Source organism: Vitis riparia, chromosome 9 (genome assembly GCF_004353265.1).
Source record: "Vitis riparia cultivar Riparia Gloire de Montpellier isolate 1030 chromosome 9, EGFV_Vit.rip_1.0, whole genome shotgun sequence".
In the NCBI taxonomy this organism is placed as follows: Eukaryota; Viridiplantae; Streptophyta; class Magnoliopsida; order Vitales; family Vitaceae; genus Vitis; species Vitis riparia.
The window spans coordinates 11,664,974-11,682,057 of record NC_048439.1 but is presented as its reverse complement, the minus strand read 5'-3'; the positions used below and the strand labels follow the sequence as shown (position 1 = coordinate 11,682,057).

At 35.6% G+C, this 17,084-nt stretch overlaps 1 protein-coding gene across 1 annotated transcript; it reads left to right on the top strand.

Annotated features, from left to right (window-relative positions):
• Positions 1–2,602: 2,602 nt before the first annotated feature.
• LOC117921986 (shikimate O-hydroxycinnamoyltransferase-like) lies at positions 2,603–4,598 on the top strand. Its single transcript, XM_034839935.1, has 2 exons — positions 2,603–3,292; positions 3,386–4,598. Exons 1-2 carry the CDS (start codon positions 2,858–2,860, stop codon positions 4,361–4,363), a joined length of 1,413 nt encoding a protein of 470 aa, XP_034695826.1. The 5' UTR covers positions 2,603–2,857; the 3' UTR covers positions 4,364–4,598.
• The last annotated feature ends 12,486 nt before the right edge of the window (positions 4,599–17,084 follow it).

Genomic DNA, 17,084 nt, shown 5'->3' with positions numbered 1-17,084 from the left:
ACGTTCGTTCCCTCCACCTTCGCATGGCCATGCATGGTTATGCTATTCTCCATGCACCTTGGTTCCCACGCATCATCCATCATGTCCACCTTCTAACACCCATATTCCAACTCCTCCATGCATGTCGTCCCCCTTCAATGCCCAGCCTACCTCTATCTATCTCCACCTCTCTCTCACTATCCTCATCCCGTCCGCCATACCCACTGCCGGTAATTTACCTCACCACCTTCCCTAACTGCACCACCAATTACCTTTCTCTCTCTAAGTCTTCATCTCCCAACACCCACTAAACTCATTTTCTTACTGATAATGGAGACACATCCCTACACCAGCTTGAGAACCTTTGCATGCGCTACACCCAAAACGGAGCACCATGGTGTTCGTTTGCTAAAATTCCACATTTCGGAAAGACATCGTTGCTGGCATTGATGGAATGTGTATTTTCAATGGGCTCATTGCAACTGCCATTGCCTATGGCTTTGATAAGAAGGGTGAGAAGAATGCCACCAGCCACACGTTGATTTATGTACGAGGACTATGCAATAGGTTATATTTCTAGGTCAACCTACCATGCATTATTTTTTTATATATTGGTTTTCTAAGTGAGATTTTCCAAGGAAAGTTGTTGGGCAGCCCATACACGGCCACTTTTGAATGCCCCATTCCTTTTATTTTATTTTATTATCCAACATGTCAGAATCAAGACTATTAAAGTTTTAGTTTTCAAAATTTTTTTTTTCATTCCGTTTTTTTTTAGTTCTTCAAAACTCGACTTTGGACGTAATTTTTTAAAAAATCAATCTTTAAATAATTTTTTTTTCAAAAATTGAACTTCCAAATTTAATTTTCAATTTAAAAAATTCCAAGTTTTACATCCGCTTATTTAATCTTTATTGTTTCCATCATTATTATTATTTCATATCTATTTATTTATTTCTTTTAAAAAATAAAATAAAAAATTTTCAATCATTAAAGTCAAATTCTTAAAAAATATGACTTCCAAATTTAACTTTCAACCTCAAAAATTCCACTGTTCACGTTCATTCGTTTAAATATTATTTTTGTTGTTATTGTCATTATTTCATTTATTTATTTGTTTATTTCCTTTAAAATTTATAATCATTAAAATTCAATTCTTCTAAAATCTGACTTCCAAATTTAATTTTTAATCTAAAAAATTCCACTATTCACGTTCATTCATTTAAATATTATTTTTGTTATTATTATTATTATTTCATATTTATGTATTTATTTCTTTTAAAAATTTTGTCTTTAAACAATCCTTCAAAAATCTGACTTCCAAATCTAATTTCCAATATCAAGAAAAATTCCACTATTCACATTCAGTTGCTTAGTGATTATTTTTGTTATTATTATTATCATCCCATTTATTTATTCATTCACTTATTCATATATTTAAAATTTCATCTCTAAATAATTTCTCAAATTTTCAATCTCTAAACTCAATCTCCAATCTCTAAAATTCTATTTTCCGCATTAATTTACATAATCGTTATTATTTCGTCAGTATTATTGTTCCATTAATTTATTTACTCACTTCTTCATTTCACTTAAAATTCCATCTCTAATAATTCTTTAAATCTCCAAGCCTTAAGTTCAATTTCCAATTTCCGATATTCTAACTTCCGCAATTATTTATCCGATCATTATTATTTCATCATTATTATTATTCCATTCATTTATTCATTTACTTAAAATTCCGTCTTTAAATAATTCTTCAAATTTTCGATTTTCAAATTTAGTCATCTGAAATCCTAATTTTCCAATTTCCAAACTTAATCCTCAATTCCTCATATTCTAATTCTCGCATTTATTCCATTACTTACTTATTATTATCATTTTATTTATTTTATTTATTTAAAAAAAAATTCCACTGATTGTTTGATTTGATTATCATACATGATTGATTTGTTTTGCTCTATGACATGCATGAGATTATTCTTTAATTGTGCACTAGCCCCCTCTCTTGATGGCGCATGACGGTTCATTGCCCAGGTACGCACTCATTCTCACTCTGGTTAGTCTATATGCATGTTCTGACTTTCATATGTGCATGATTCGCTCTGGGTATTCATTGATTTTCTTATAGATTGCCATGTCAGCTTCATTTTATTAGTAGAGACCCGACTGTAGGGACTTAGAGGGGTGCTACGATCTTTACCGTACCTTCCCGATAAGTAACCTGACCCCCGAACCCGATCCGGTTTTTCGTTGATTACCTTTCCAAAATAAAGAGTCACACTTACGGTTTTTTTTTTCTTATTTTGTTTACCCTTTTAAAATAAAATAAAAATAAGTGGCGACAGCAAGTCATTTTTGAATAAATAAAAATCATTTTTCAAATAAAAATCGAGATCGCCATTGAGTGGGAAACGCATGAGCCGAAATACGGGGTTCACAACTACCTATAAAAATTATTTTAAAAATATAGAAAACAAGTTAAAAATACTTCAGAATTTCAAACACATTTTTTTTTTATAAAATATTATAGAACGGTTCCGGATGTTTTATTTTATAAAATATCATGTAACTATTATAAAAAACTATTAGTAGTTTTTTCTTTGTTTGAATAAGCATGTCATATACAAAGGAATTATGTAGCAGCCCAATAAGACTATGGGAAGCGTGGCACAATGTATTCCTCTTAGTTTATTAGATACGCTAATTGTTTACGTGTGAATTGTGATTGGCCCTCTCCAGACTCCATATATCTTTCTCTTCCCTCTGAATTGTTGATGTGCGATTAGCCCACTCCAGAGCATCTCCATTTTTCCTTTTCTTCTCTCTCCCACTCAATCGAAGGCACTCACAACCTAGTGATTAATAACTAGAAACCATGAGTAGTAGTGGAGGAGAATTCATGGTAACAATGAGGAGGAAAGAAGTAGTGGCAGCTATGCTACCAATGCAGAAGCACTGGCTACCACTCTCTAACCTGGACTTGCTTTTACCCCCCATTGATGTTGCCGTGTTCTTCTGTTATAAGAAGCCACGTGGAAGTGCCAGCGGAGGTGATGACTTCACATTTGGGTCCATGGTTAGGGTTCTGAAAGAGGCCATGGTCCAAGCCCTGGTGCCCTATTATGCCTTTGCTGGAGAAATCTTGTCTAACTCATTAGGGGAAGCTGAGCTTCTTTGCAACAACCGTGGGGTGGATTTCTTGGAGGCTTATGAGGATGTAAAACTACAAGACCTCAACTTGTATAACCCTGACGAAAGCATTGAAGGCAAGCTTGCCCCTACGAGGAAGCATGGCGTCCTCTCAGTCCAGGTCTTTCTCTTTCTGTGCGCTTAATTTCATATGCTAATCCTAATTAGTTGTAATCCTAATAGGCTAGTTGTGATAAAAATGAACTAATAACAGGTGACTGAGCTCAAATGTGGCGGAATTGTGGTGGCCTGTACATTTGATCACCGGATAGCAGACGCATATTCTACCAATATGTTCCTAGTTTCATGGGCTGAGATGGCTCAGTCCAAGCCCTTATCTGTAATACCATCTTTCCGGCGTTCTCTCCTCAACCCTCGACATCCAGGCTCCTATGCTCCGTCCCTTGACCACATGTACGTTCCCATCTCAGCCTTACCTCCGCCCAAAGTTCCACAACCTGGTGCTGATCCTCTCATAAGCCGTCTGTACTATGTCACTGCCGAGAAGCTCAGTCTACTCCAAACACTAGCCACCAGCAAGAGTAGCTCCTACAAGAGGACCAAACTAGAGTCTCTTAGTGCCTTTTTGTGGAAGATGGTGGCCAAAAGTGCTCACATGGAAAATGCAAACCAAAAAATATGCAAGATGAGTGTCGTGGTGGATGGAAGAAAGAGGTTAAGCAGTGGAGATGAGGATATGACAACAGCGATGGCCTCATACTTTGGAAATGTGCTGTCCTTCCCCTTTGGTGAGAAGATAGTAAATGACCTCAAAGAAAAACCACTGAGTTGGGTGGGAGATGAAGTTCATGATTTCCTGGAAGCGGCTATGACAAAGGAACATTTCTTGGGGCTGATAGACTGGGTGGAGGCTCATCGTCCAGAGCCGGCTACACTGAAAATGTACTGCAGTGGCAATAGCGACGGGCCAAGATTTACGGTGTCATCAGGGCAGAGGTTCCCGGTGACAAAGGTGGATTTCGGGTGGGGTAGGCCGGCTCTAGGGTCATATCATTTTCCATGGGGTGAAGAAGTTGGGTACGTGATGCCAATGCCAAGCCCCACTGTAGATGGTGACTGGGTGGTGTACATGCACCTCTTGAAAGCCCAGATTGAGTTGATTGAGACTGATGCTGCTGATATCTTTAGCCCCTTAACAGCCTACCATCTCAATTTGCTTAACGCAGATTAGCTAGCTTACGTCCACCATCTTATATTCAGAAATTTAGAAGTAACTCCCTCGCATGTTGTTTCAAATGTTAGAATTCCTTTTCCTTGTACAAGCATAAATGCCTCCTAGCTATATCTTAATTACTATCATAAGACTAGTATAAGGATTAGTAAGGACTTGAAAATTAAATCCTAGCTAGGGTTCACTTTTGTAACCTGAAAAATGATCATGTATACGAAAATCTTTTCTATGTTTAGATCTAGTTTAGAAGGGGGAATGAAAAAAAAAAAAAAAAGGGGGAGGGTGGGGGTGGAAATTAAAGATGTTGGATGTGTAACTACAATAAATTGAAAAATAATTAATATTATAATATGATTTATATATTTAAATTACAAAAAAAATATTTTTTTTGATAAGAAATAATAAAAATCTTACATTTTCTTTTTTCAAGTATATCAATAGAGGTGAATATCAAGATGTTTCCACTTTCTAGAGCCTCACACACTCAACACCTTACATTTTGTCCCACTTCTCATATTCTCTCTCCTTTGTATTATCTCCACTTCAAATTCAATAGAAAGGGGATTTCTAATTTCTCCTTTCTCTCTCTAGAAACTAATATGCTTTTCATTGTTTCTAATTTCCTTCACTTTAATAAAAATATGAATGCAAATAAATCCTCACTACTTTCTTCACCTTGATAAACAATGGAAACATATATCAATGTCTAAGGAGGGAATCTATCACCCTAGAAAACAAGAAATAGAAAGAGATTAGGTAGAGATCATACCACAAGAACTTCCGTAAAAGGTTGATGAAAGAACTTATACCCTTCACCCTTGAACCCTAGAACAATGCCAAAAAAACATCCTTATTTTCCTCCTCTTTCTCTACCATTTTTCACCAACATACTAAAGCCTTAACGTTATTTACATTTGGGCTTAGAGAATTCCCATAAAAAAATAAAAATGAAAAAAAAATAGGCCAATACATGGTGAAGACTCAGTAAACTTGGGCTTATCGCTTTCGGACTTTCCCTTTTTATAGTCAGTTTAAAGTTCCGGGTGGATGACAAAGGTTTGGCTTGACTGTATGAGGTAGGCTTTATATGGGTACCTGTTTCAGATTGAGGTATTTTGGGTACCTAAGTACAGCTTTACTTATTGCGATGCACATGTTTCGGGGGAAGTTATTTTTAGTGGTATCACATGGACTTAGAAAAATCTTCATAGGTTGAATAAGCTTATCCTAACATTTCGAAGTCGAATGAGAAATCGAGAAGTTCGATTTTGCTTTATCCTTTCATTGCCTACACGACCTTGAAGTGATTTAGCTTTTTGTGCCCTATGCATAGGGATGGCAATGGGGCGGGTTTTTTCTGGTACCTCCCCACTTTGCCCCTAATGGGACGGGGTTTAAATTTAATGAACGGGTTTGGGGTGGGTATGAATTTTTTTTTAAACCCGGGGCGGGTTCGGGTATTGCCCCGCCCCGCCCCAATTAATTTTAAAATAAAAATATAATTTAAAATTTAAAATTAATTTAATTTAAAATTTTATTTTACTATTTTTAATATATAGATAATAATAAAAAAAGTTTAATAAAATAAGTTATAAAAAATCTAATAATTTTATTATTTATAAAATATATTTATTTTAATGTAATTAAAAAATTTAAAAGTAATTTTTAAAAATTTAAAAAAAAAAAAAAAAAAAAAAAAAGCTAAACGGGGCAGGGCGGGGCAGGTATGGGAATTTCCCATATCCGCCCCGCCCCGTTTAATTTTTTAAATGGGAGGGGGATGGGAATTATTTTTAATAAATGGGGCGGGTTTGGGATGGGGGCGACCCATCCCAAACCTGCTCTGTTGCCATTCCTACCTATGCAACAACTTTTAGACCATTTTTGTTGTGTGGGTCTTGGAGTTCCCTATTTGAAGTCAATTGATCCTTTGTTGCAAGGAAGTGGAACCTCTAAAGATCTAAATGGTTGCGATCATGATAGAGAACATTGCTGGAAGAGCTCCAGTCCAATAACGATGCTTGACAAGGTATGGCCAAGGCTAAAATTGGTTTTCCAGTTTGGCTGTTGGGAAATAGGAAAAAACTAAAAATTTGAATTTAATTGAGCTAAAATTTTCATTTGGAATATTCAACTTCTTTGATATATAGTATAACTGTTCCACTTAATTGAGTAACGTTGTATATTTTATCTTTCATTTTCTTTACAACCAATGAAAGGATTAAGGTTTTTAAATGATATTAGCTATTGAAGTTTACACGTACAATAGATAAAAAGGAAACCAACTCCAAAGTGTATTCAAACTTTGACTTCTTTGGCATGCTTTTGTTATTCTTATGTCTCAAATTGCTTTCCAAGTATGTTTCCTTGTCCTTGAATGCTCTATTTTTTGTGATCAGTAATAATGCATCTCATATGCTTCAAAATGACTTATTTTGGTTAATTGATTTAGGTCTATTTTGTAGATTGTACTGAATAAGCTTGCAACTGTGAATTCATACTTGGGTGTGTAGTTTGAGGAGTGCAGAATCAACAACAAACCCGGTGTGTGGTGTCGACCATAATGGTTGGATGGTGATGCAGGTACTTGTGCATGCATTTTTCACATGAATGCGTTTTTTTTATCCAATCATCTCATCTATCAACTCTTAAAAAATTGGTTTCTGATTTCATGTGTTTTATTTTATGTCGATGAAGTCTCAGGCTGGTGGTTTGGCGTCTGGGACTTTGCAAAATCCATGATGGTGACATAAATCCTAAAACTCATTGAGCTCTTTTAATCTGGATGTCAGGTATATGATGTTTTAAAAATAAGTAAGGAATAGTCTGAAAATCAAGGCTTAAATAGCAATATTTTTCCTTGCACGTAGATAAGAATGTCTATTAAGAGTAAGGATGTTAGATATATGATGCTATAAAAATAACTAAGGAATAGTCTCACAATCAAGGCTTAAATAGCAATATTTGTCCTTGTACGTAGATAAGAATGTATATTAAGAGTAAGGATGTTAGGTATATGATGCTATAAAAATAAGTAAAGAATAGTCTAAAAATCAAGGCTTAAATAGCAATATCTTTCCTTGTACGTAGATAAGAATGCCTGTTAAGAGTAAGGATGTCAGGTATATGATGCTTTAAAAATAAGGAATAGCCTAAAAATCAAGGCTTATATAGCAATATCTTTCCTTGTATGTAGATAAGAATGTCTATTAACAGTAAGGATGTCGGGTATAAGATGCTTTAAAAATAAGTAAGGAATAGTCCAAAAATCAAGGCTTAAATGGCAATATCTTTCCTTGTACGTAGATAAAAATGTCTATTAAGAGTAAGGATGTCAGGTATATGTAAAGAATAGTCTAAAAATCAAGGCTTAAATAGCAATATCTTTCCTTGTACATATATAAGAATGTCTATTAAGAGTAAGGATGTTGGGTATATGATGCTTTAAAAATAAGTAAGGAATGGTCTGAAAATCAAGGCTTAAATAGTAATATATTTCCTTGTATGTAGATAAGAATGTTTATTAAGAGAAAGGATGTCAGGCATATGATGCTTTAAAAATAAGTAAGGAATAGTCTAAAAATGAAGGCTTAAATAGCAATATTTTTCCTTGTTTGTAGATAAGAATGTCTATTAAGAGGAAGCAGCTTCCTTCCTAAAATTTAATTATAATAATTACATAGCATAAGGTTCAATTGAGTTGCACAAGTACCATGCATCTCATATGCTTCAAAATGACTTATTTTGGTTAATTGATTTAGGTCGATTTGTAGATTGTACTGCAATATTTGACCATAAGAAGAAAGTATGCTACTGAATAAGCTTGCAACTGTGAATTCATACTTGGGTGTGTAGTTTGAGGAGTGCAGAATCAACAACAAACCCGGTGTGTGGTGTCGACCATAATGGTTGGATGGTGATGCATGGTACTTGTGCATGCATTTTTCACATGAATGCGTTTTTTTTATCCAATCATCTCATCTATCAACTCTTAAAAAATTGGTTTCTGATTTCATGTGTTTTATTTTATGTCGATGAAGTCTCAGGCTGGTGGTTTGGCGTCTGGGACTTTGCAAAATCCATGATGGTGACATAAATCCTAAAACTCATTGAGCTCTTTTAATCTGGATGTCAGGAATATGATGTTTTAAAAATAAGTAAGAAATAGTCTGAAAATCAAGGCTTAAATAGCAATATTTTTCCTTGCACGTAGATAAGAATGTCTATTAAGAGTAAGGATGTTAGATATATGATGTTAATAAAATAACTAAGGAATAGTCTCACAATCAAGGCTTAAATAACAATATCTTTCCTTGTACATAGATAAGAATGTATATTAAGAGTAAGGATGTTAGGTATATGATGCTTTAAAAATAAGTAAAGAATAGTCTAAAAATCAAGGCTTAAATAGCAATATCTTTCCTTGTACGTAGATAAGAATGCCTGTTAAGAGTAAGGATGTCAGGTATATGATGCTTTAAAAATAAGGAATAGCCTAAAAATCAAGGCTTATATAGCAATATCTTTCCTTGTACGTAGATAAGAATGTCTATTAACAATAAGGATGTCGGGTATAAGATGCTTTAAAAATAAGTAAGGAATAGTCCAAAAATCAAGGCTTAAATGGCAATATCTTTCCTTGTACGTAGATAAGAATGTCTATTAAGAGTAAGGATGTCAGGTATATGTAAAGAATAGTCTGAAAATCAAGGCTTAAATAGCAATATCTTTCCTTGTACGTATATAAGAATGTCTATTAAGAGTAAGGATGTTGGGTATATGATGCTTTAAAAATAAGGAATAGGTTAAAAATCAAGGCTTACATAGCAATATTTTTCCTTGTACGTAAATAAGAATGTCTATTAACAGTAAGGATGTTGAGTATAAGCTACTTTAAAAATAAGTAAGGAATAGTCTGAAAATCAAGGCTTAAATAGCAATATGTTTCCTTGTACATAGATAAGAATGTCTATTAAGAGAAAGGATGTTGGGTATATGATGCTTTAAAATAAGGAATGGTTTGAAAATCAAGGCTTAAATAACAATATTTTTCCTTGTACATAGATAAGAATGTCTATTAAGAGTAAGGATGTCGGGTATATGATGCTTTAAAAATAAGTAAGGAATGGTCTGCAAATCAAGGCTTAAATAGTAATATATTTCCTTGTATGTAGATAAGAATGTTTATTAAGAGTAAGGATGTCAAGCATATGATGCTTTAAAAATAAGTAAGGAATAGTCTAAAAATGAAGGCTTAAATAGCAATATCTTTCCTTGTTTGTAGATAAGAATGTCTATTAAGAGGAGGCAGCTTCCTTCCTAAAATTTAATTATAATAATTACATAGCACATTGAATTTTATGAATTATTTAATATTTTGTTCAAATTGAGGGGGACGTGGGTGGTTTGATAGTCATGAATGCATTTATTTTGTTTTATGAAGCTACTTCTAGGGAATAAAAAGTTTCCAAACAAATGGAAAGCCCCATAGAAAGGAACTTTAGCTAGTTCCAGTGTCATCGATAATGATGCCACAATCCTACTATGCAACATGTTTGAAAATGAGCTAACTGTTAATGAATTTCATTGTATTGATATATAACTGTAGACCCTCCATTTTGTTTTCCTAGCACATGTCCTATTATGTATTTGTTCAGTACTTTACAACAATTCCCTGGTGGCCCATTACTATTCGTGTAGCCTATATTTTTTTAAGCCATCTTGGGGACTTTGGTTGAGAGATTTATCTAGCCCCATTGTCATTCTTGGTAGCCTTAATTTAGACTTAGGCCTACTTAGGTACCCTAGGCCCATTTAGGCACACTAAGCCCATTAGGCACCACCTTAGGCCCATTTAAGCACCCTAGGCCCATTTAGGCACACTTGACCCATTAGGCATCACCTTAGGCATCATAGGCCCATTTAAGTACACTTGGCCCATTAGGCACCACCTTAGGCCCACTTAGGCACCCTAGCCACTTAGGCACCTTAGGCCCATTTAGGTACACTTGGCCCATTTAGGCATGACTAGCCCACTTAGTTTTACTAGCCTTGCTTAGGTCACCTTTTAGGCACATCTTGCATGGTTGCATGACTTCATGACTCACATTTTTGCATGGCTTGCATGACTTTCCTTTTTATTATTATCTATTTAGTCATTTTGTATATTACTTTGTGTATTTTTTTTTATTATTTCATAAAACACTTCAATTCAATCTAATAATTTTGTAAAATACTTTTATTTATTTTAATATAATAATTTTGTAAAACACTTTGAATATAATCTAATAATTTTTTACAATACTTTTGTTTAATTTAATCTAATAATTTCATCAAATACTTTTGTTTAATCTAATAATTATATAAAATATACATTTGTTGTCAATCCAATAATTTTTACTTTTTCTAAAACACATTTTTTTTATTATTATTTAATTTAATCTATTAACTTTGGAATTTTGTAGGGAGATTTATCAATGGAGAGTTTGGTTTTTCTGGAAAAGAAGATTGACAGCCTTTTCAAGGGGCAGGTTCAGTCCACGTTGGGAAGAGAGTCAACGTAGGAAATGAAACTTGGGGTTGTGATTGGAGAGGATATTCAGACCCGTTTGAAAAAATAAAAAGAAGAAAAAGAGAGATAGGAAGGTTTGAGAGAAGAGGTGGTGCTTTTTGGAAAGTGTGGAATCAGTCTATGAGGAGGATGCCATTTCTTTTTCTGAAACATGAATTACCAAAGTTGTAGGGGGAGAGGAAAATGAAACATTCACGTGTATGTAGATGAAGAGTGAGGTCGTGTTCAAGGGGGGAGGTGCAGGCGCATGATTGAGGAGAAAGAAAGATGATTTTCGGTACGAGGAGGAGCAGACAGGGGGAGGATTGACAGAATATTTTCTGGTTGGCTAAATGAATCTGACTTTCGGGGAAGATACAGAGAGGTTTTGAAAGGCATTACGCAGATTTAGAGGTGTGATATTCAAAGTTTTATTGAGAAAGAAAGTGGAGGCAGTGAGACCGGTAATGAAAAGGGAGGAAATTTTACATTCAATAAGGTGGACAAAGAAAAAGGAAGCAGTCGAAAAGGAGAAAAAAGTGAGATTTTTCGTTCGTGGATAGGGGTTTGAATTCGGCCATATGATTGAGAAGTGGGGAGAGGTAATGGGCTGGCAAGTTTTCTTGGGGGGGGGGGGGGGGGAGGGACACTTTCAATGGAGGACGTTGCGTTCTTGAACAGTGAACTCTTGAAGTCGACTTCCTCTGCATCACTTCTTGCCGTCATAAATCTCCTAGTTTGGGCAAGCTTGGTGCAAGCGAGTTTACTCCAGTGGTGTCGAAGGAAATTCAAGGGATCGTTCACAAAGCTGCTCCTGACCATCAGCTGGTGCTGTCTCCAATCCCAGAGATTCAAATCGGCAATGGGAAATCAGATAATCGCATGGTGTTCTTGGACGGGCTATCATTGCAGGCGAGCGCGGAGAGCCGGACGACGAGAGTGACTGAAATGGCATCGTTGAAAATGTCTTCATTGTACATGACCCACATACTGCCACTTTGAGAAAACATACAGTCCACTTTGGTGGCAGGACGCACAAAGAGAGGGAAATGAATGAATGGAGACATTTGGAGGGAAGGAAAGCACCAGAATTTCTGAGGAGGAATCCAAGACACTAAGGTCTCAAACACTGCCAAGAAGAAATCTCCATGCACAGCCGCACATGGGAAGGATGACACAAAGACTACCACTCAAGAAAAACGAAACATGTGGATTGCCACCGAAGAAGGATATAAAAGCACAACTGCAAACCTCCATGGGTTGCATCATTATTTGAAAAAGATATACAACATGCATGGAGATGAAGGATGAAACAAAAGGACGATCAGAATTTTCTCCCACAAGTTTCTCTCTCTATATTCTCCAACTTTTCTGAGCTCTCTTTCTCTGCCATCTATATATGTCTGCCATCCCTCTTTCTCTCTCTCTAAACCTCCCAAAAGCACTTAGACCAAGCCACCAAAGCCCATCTTTAAGTTCAAATGGTTCCTATGGAAGGGCATCACTGCCAACAGGTGTTCCATCTTTGGGTTATCAGAATCCAAGGTTTGGGTTTGATGGAACTAGATCATTGATCCCTTTGGCAGATATGTTTTCCGATGGTCAGTCCAAACATGAAGCAAGTGTGGGTCTCTCATCACCAATTTCTCATGCCAACAACTTTCCATCTGGAAGGAATCATAATTTTTGCCCTGTTCCGCAACTGATGCATGTAAGGCCAGCATCTGGCTTGGGTAAGGATTTTGGATTCATGTACCCAAACGACATGGCCAAAACGCTGATCCACTTCGGGATTTTAGGCTGCGCCAACATAGCGCGCAAGGTATCAATTTTATTCAAGATTTAAAATTGTTACTTTCAATTTTAATTTTTAATCGGAATGAAAGTTAAAGGGTTTAGGTTTCAGTTCGAATTTTTAATTGGAATGAAAGTTAGAAATTTTTTTTAGATTTTAGATTTTGTCATTTTTTTAATATTAAAAGTTAGAATTTTTCTTGTTAGTTTTGAATCACAAATATTGGAAAGAAAGTTAGGTTATTAGTTAACTTTAATTCTTAATTGATATAATTTTCATTTTCCTTTAGTATTTCATTTCTTTTTTGAAATTTTAATAAGCTAGTCTAGTCGTGTCAAAGTTGTTTATTCGTTTTTCTTTAGTATGTTAACTTTAATTCTTGTTTGGTCCAATTTCAATTCGTGTGTTTTTTCTACAATTCTAGTTTATTGGTTCAATTGATTCCATGCTACTATTTTCATATCCTAAGTTTGTTAATTTTAATTCATGATTCATCCCTTTTAGTTTATAAGTTTTAGAATTTAAGTTGGTTAATTTATTTCATTTTGCATTGATATATTCATGTTTTAAAAAAAAATTGTTGACTCTAGTTTTGATTGATCCTGTTTTAGTTGATAGTTTTTTTTAGAATTTTAATTAGTTTTATTGGTCTCATACTATTTGGTTCATGTTTTAAGATTGTTAATTTCATTTTTTCTATTAATTTATGCTTTAGAATTGTAATCAATTAGTTTAATCTATCCCCGTGTTATCATTTCTTGTTTAAAAATAGTTAATTTTAGTTTTTGACTGATTTTATTTAGTTTATGCGCTTGTTTTCTTTTATTTAATTGATTAGTTTAGTCGATTGTATCTTGTTAGATTTCTGATTCAAAATTGTCAATATTAGTTGATATGTGTCGTTAGTTTTGTTTTAAAAAGTCAAACAATATTAGCGCTTGATTGATTTTATCTTAAGTTTAAATGTTTTTAAAGTTCCAGTGCTTGTAAGACCTAAAAGGTTTTGGTTTATCACTTTGGTCATCCTTTGTCAAATTCAATTTCTAGAGGCCATCAGAAAATAATGATGATTGACCCTACTCTCACCACTTTAGTTGGCTTGGTCGTCTAAAATTTTACTTTGTGATTTTTCTTCTTCTTTGGGTTGCCTATGTTTGATCCTTGAGTATTGTCATTTGTAAATGATTTCTTTCCTTTTAAAAACAAACCTTTTCCCAAAGCGTACCTCATTAAAATCTATTTTTTTTTTAAATATTCATTTAGAGTCCTTGGAATCCAAATCTCATTTTCATAAATAATGTGTAACCATGTTTTGATCGGTTCATATCTTTCTCATTTTTCAATAAAAGCTACAGTTTTAAGTAAGACACGAATCCAAGCTTTTGGTCCCAAATAAATGAGATAATTCTAGGCTAGATTTGTGTATATCAATTGGGGAATTGGTGAAACCCCCACATAAAATAATATTTTCAAAACTCATCTTTGCCACCACTTTTGCTACTTGTTGTAGTCATATCTATATTTTTTTTTTTAGGAATTATATACAAGATGCATGTGATAATTGATGATTTTGTATACTTTGATTATTTTTGCTATGCTAATTAGATAATAAGCATGTTAGGATTTCTTTATTTTATTATTATCTAACCCCTCATGTCTCGCGAAAACACGTTACGAGCTATCTATGTTATCTAGGTATGCCCACTATCACCTATCTTCTAAATTCTGTGAATATGATTGCCACTGTGAACCGTGCCTATGTTTGACAATGCTTGGGTGTCTTGATATATTATTTCACTATTCAATTATTTCCGATAAAGCGCATGTTGGATGATATATTATTTAAACTAACTTTGATGTCTTGTGATAGCGCTTAAGAAGCAGTCCAGGTATGCACTCTAAATCTTCTTTCTTATTTGTGATTGGTTTTCTTGTTTAGCATGTTATTTTTTTTTAGAAATCACCTTAGTCTACCTAGGTACCCTCAATCAACCAATTAATTGTCACATTCCCCTCAACTTAGTCAGTAGAGACTTCTTTAGGGCTTAGAGGGGTGCTACCTCTTAGAGGTACCTTTCTAATAACCTGATCCCCGAACCTAGACTCAGGTTTTTCAAAGACATGTTTTTCTAAAACTATGGAGTCATTTCTTTAGGGTTTTCTTTTTGTTTTATTTTCCCTTTTAAAATAAAATAAAATAAGTGGCGATTCCAACTTTTTCCAAAACTAAATTTTTTACCAAATAAAAGCGAGTCTTGCTAATCGAGTGAGGGCACACGTGAAAAATGCAGGTTCACAAATTGGCGACTCCGCTAGGATCTTAAGGATCAAGCTTGAACACTAGTTGAGGAAAATGTGGCATTTAATTGGTCGACTAGAAGGTACTCTTTTTTTTGGCAAGGTGTTCTGATCTGCTTGCTTGATTGATTTGATATCTCAATATGTCTTTATACTTGTTTATCTTGAATGATCACTTGATGGCTTGCTCACTTCAGCATGATTCACTCTCACATATTCTAGATAGGACTTTGTTTGTATGATACTTATATGCTTGGTATGACTGCCTGCTACATGACAACCCTTCCACTTTCCTGATGTATGATTACTTGTCTATGTTTATCTTCTCACTTTAGATCTTAGGTTTTTCGAATTCACTCACATCCTTCACTGTGTACTTTAGATTATCCTTGAGTGTTGAGATATGAGAGAGCCTTTGCCATTAAGAAACTCCCTAAGAACGCGAGAAAGTGCATGTGTGGAGGTGATGACCAACTTGCATGGAAGCACCCCGTCTCCTTGGAGACGTGCAGAGGGTTGTGTACCATTGGAGGGTATGATCGCTTCTGATAAGGATCCTTTAACCCACCCATTTTATCTTATAGAGCCATCTCAACCTTGTAGGTTAGCCTAGACTCAATTAGGATTTCATTCCTACACGTGGGTGCATCTGTGGACCTTCAGAGTTGCCTTGGTCATAGTTGGATTTGGTTACCCTCTCCATAGTCTCATTTAGGTGTGATCAGATATGAGTATCAGTTTGAGTATACCTGGGCTATACGCTTGAATATCCTTTAGTCGGTTCTTACAGAGCTACCCATGTATGGCAAATCATCCAATGTTTACGTGTTTATAGGAGCATTTTTGTGCCCACTCTGGATTTGCCTTCATGGACTAGAGTTAGAGGTAGGTTGACCAGAGCATCAAATTAGCCAGACTAGAGATTAGATTAAAGAGACATGGACTCTCAGGACCATTAACCAATTCGTTGCGGCCATGGCTTCGATTTAGGAGGCTATAGCTGGCCTTGACCGGATGATAGATGGGCACCAGGCCCAACAGATCCCGCCTCAAGATAGTGCATAGTATGACCCTACGGTACCACCCCCCCACTTAGTCAATTGGTTCCACACCTTGCACCGTATGTTTTGCATAGTCAAACTGATGCTACCCCACTTCCTATCGTAGAACCCATTTTGGCCTCAGAGGATACACATGCTCGTATGGATAGACTAGAGTAGAAGATGAGATAGATAAGGATTTCAGATGGAGTCATCAGTTGGGATGATTTTGATGGAGCACCGGTGGCTAGTTTACAGGCCTAGTTTAGGATGCTAGAGATTGAGAGGTATACATGCATAGGTTGCCCTAAGATTCATTTGAGGCTATACAGTAGTGTGATGAGGGCCCACAGGTTAGATGAGGCCCAATTGATTATGCTTTTCCCCATGTCCTTGAGTGGTACAGCACAACATTGGTTTGCTTCCTTAGATGCTTCACGTCGTAGGACTTGGGATGATTTACCTTAAGAGTTTTTGAGACAATTTGCATTTAACACTATCATTGATGTCTCAAGGAGAGAGCTAGAGGCCTTGAGACAGGGACTAAAGGAGTCGGTGACTTCATTTATCTCCTGATGGAGGGGAAAGATCGCCTAGATTATTGATTGTCCTTTAAAGAATGATCAGATTAGTATGATTTTGAGGAGCTTACAACCTAGAGTTGCCAAACATTTGATGAGATTTCCTCATATGGATTTTGGATCCTTGGTATAGGCTTTGTATGGTATAGAGGAGGGCATTGCTAGAGGATTGTAGCCCAAGTCTTCCCCTTCTGATTCAAATGGGAAAAAGCCCTCAGGAGGACAGAGACTAGGAGATATGGGTACTATCAGTTTAGCAGGATCGAGATCTCCCAGGTGCTATTAGACATTTGGGAAAACTTCAAGAGCCTATTACCCACAACGTTATGTTCAGTATAGATCGCCTAGGCCCATGGCTCCTACATACCTACACTTGACCCCAGAACCTGTTTTTGCCACACAAGTCTCAAAGAGACCTCTTACCTTATACCCTCGGCCCCGAGCCCCACATACTACT

Bases quoted from the DNA above. Each gene is read 5' to 3' on its own strand.
- LOC117921986 (XM_034839935.1), top strand. From the start codon at position 2,858: ATGAGTAGTAGTGGAGGAGAATTCATGGTAACAATGAGGAGGAAAGAA. The intron at 3,293-3,385 runs GTCTTTCTCTTT...AACTAATAACAG, and splicing joins ATGGCGTCCTCTCAGTCCAG to GTGACTGAGCTCAAATGTGG.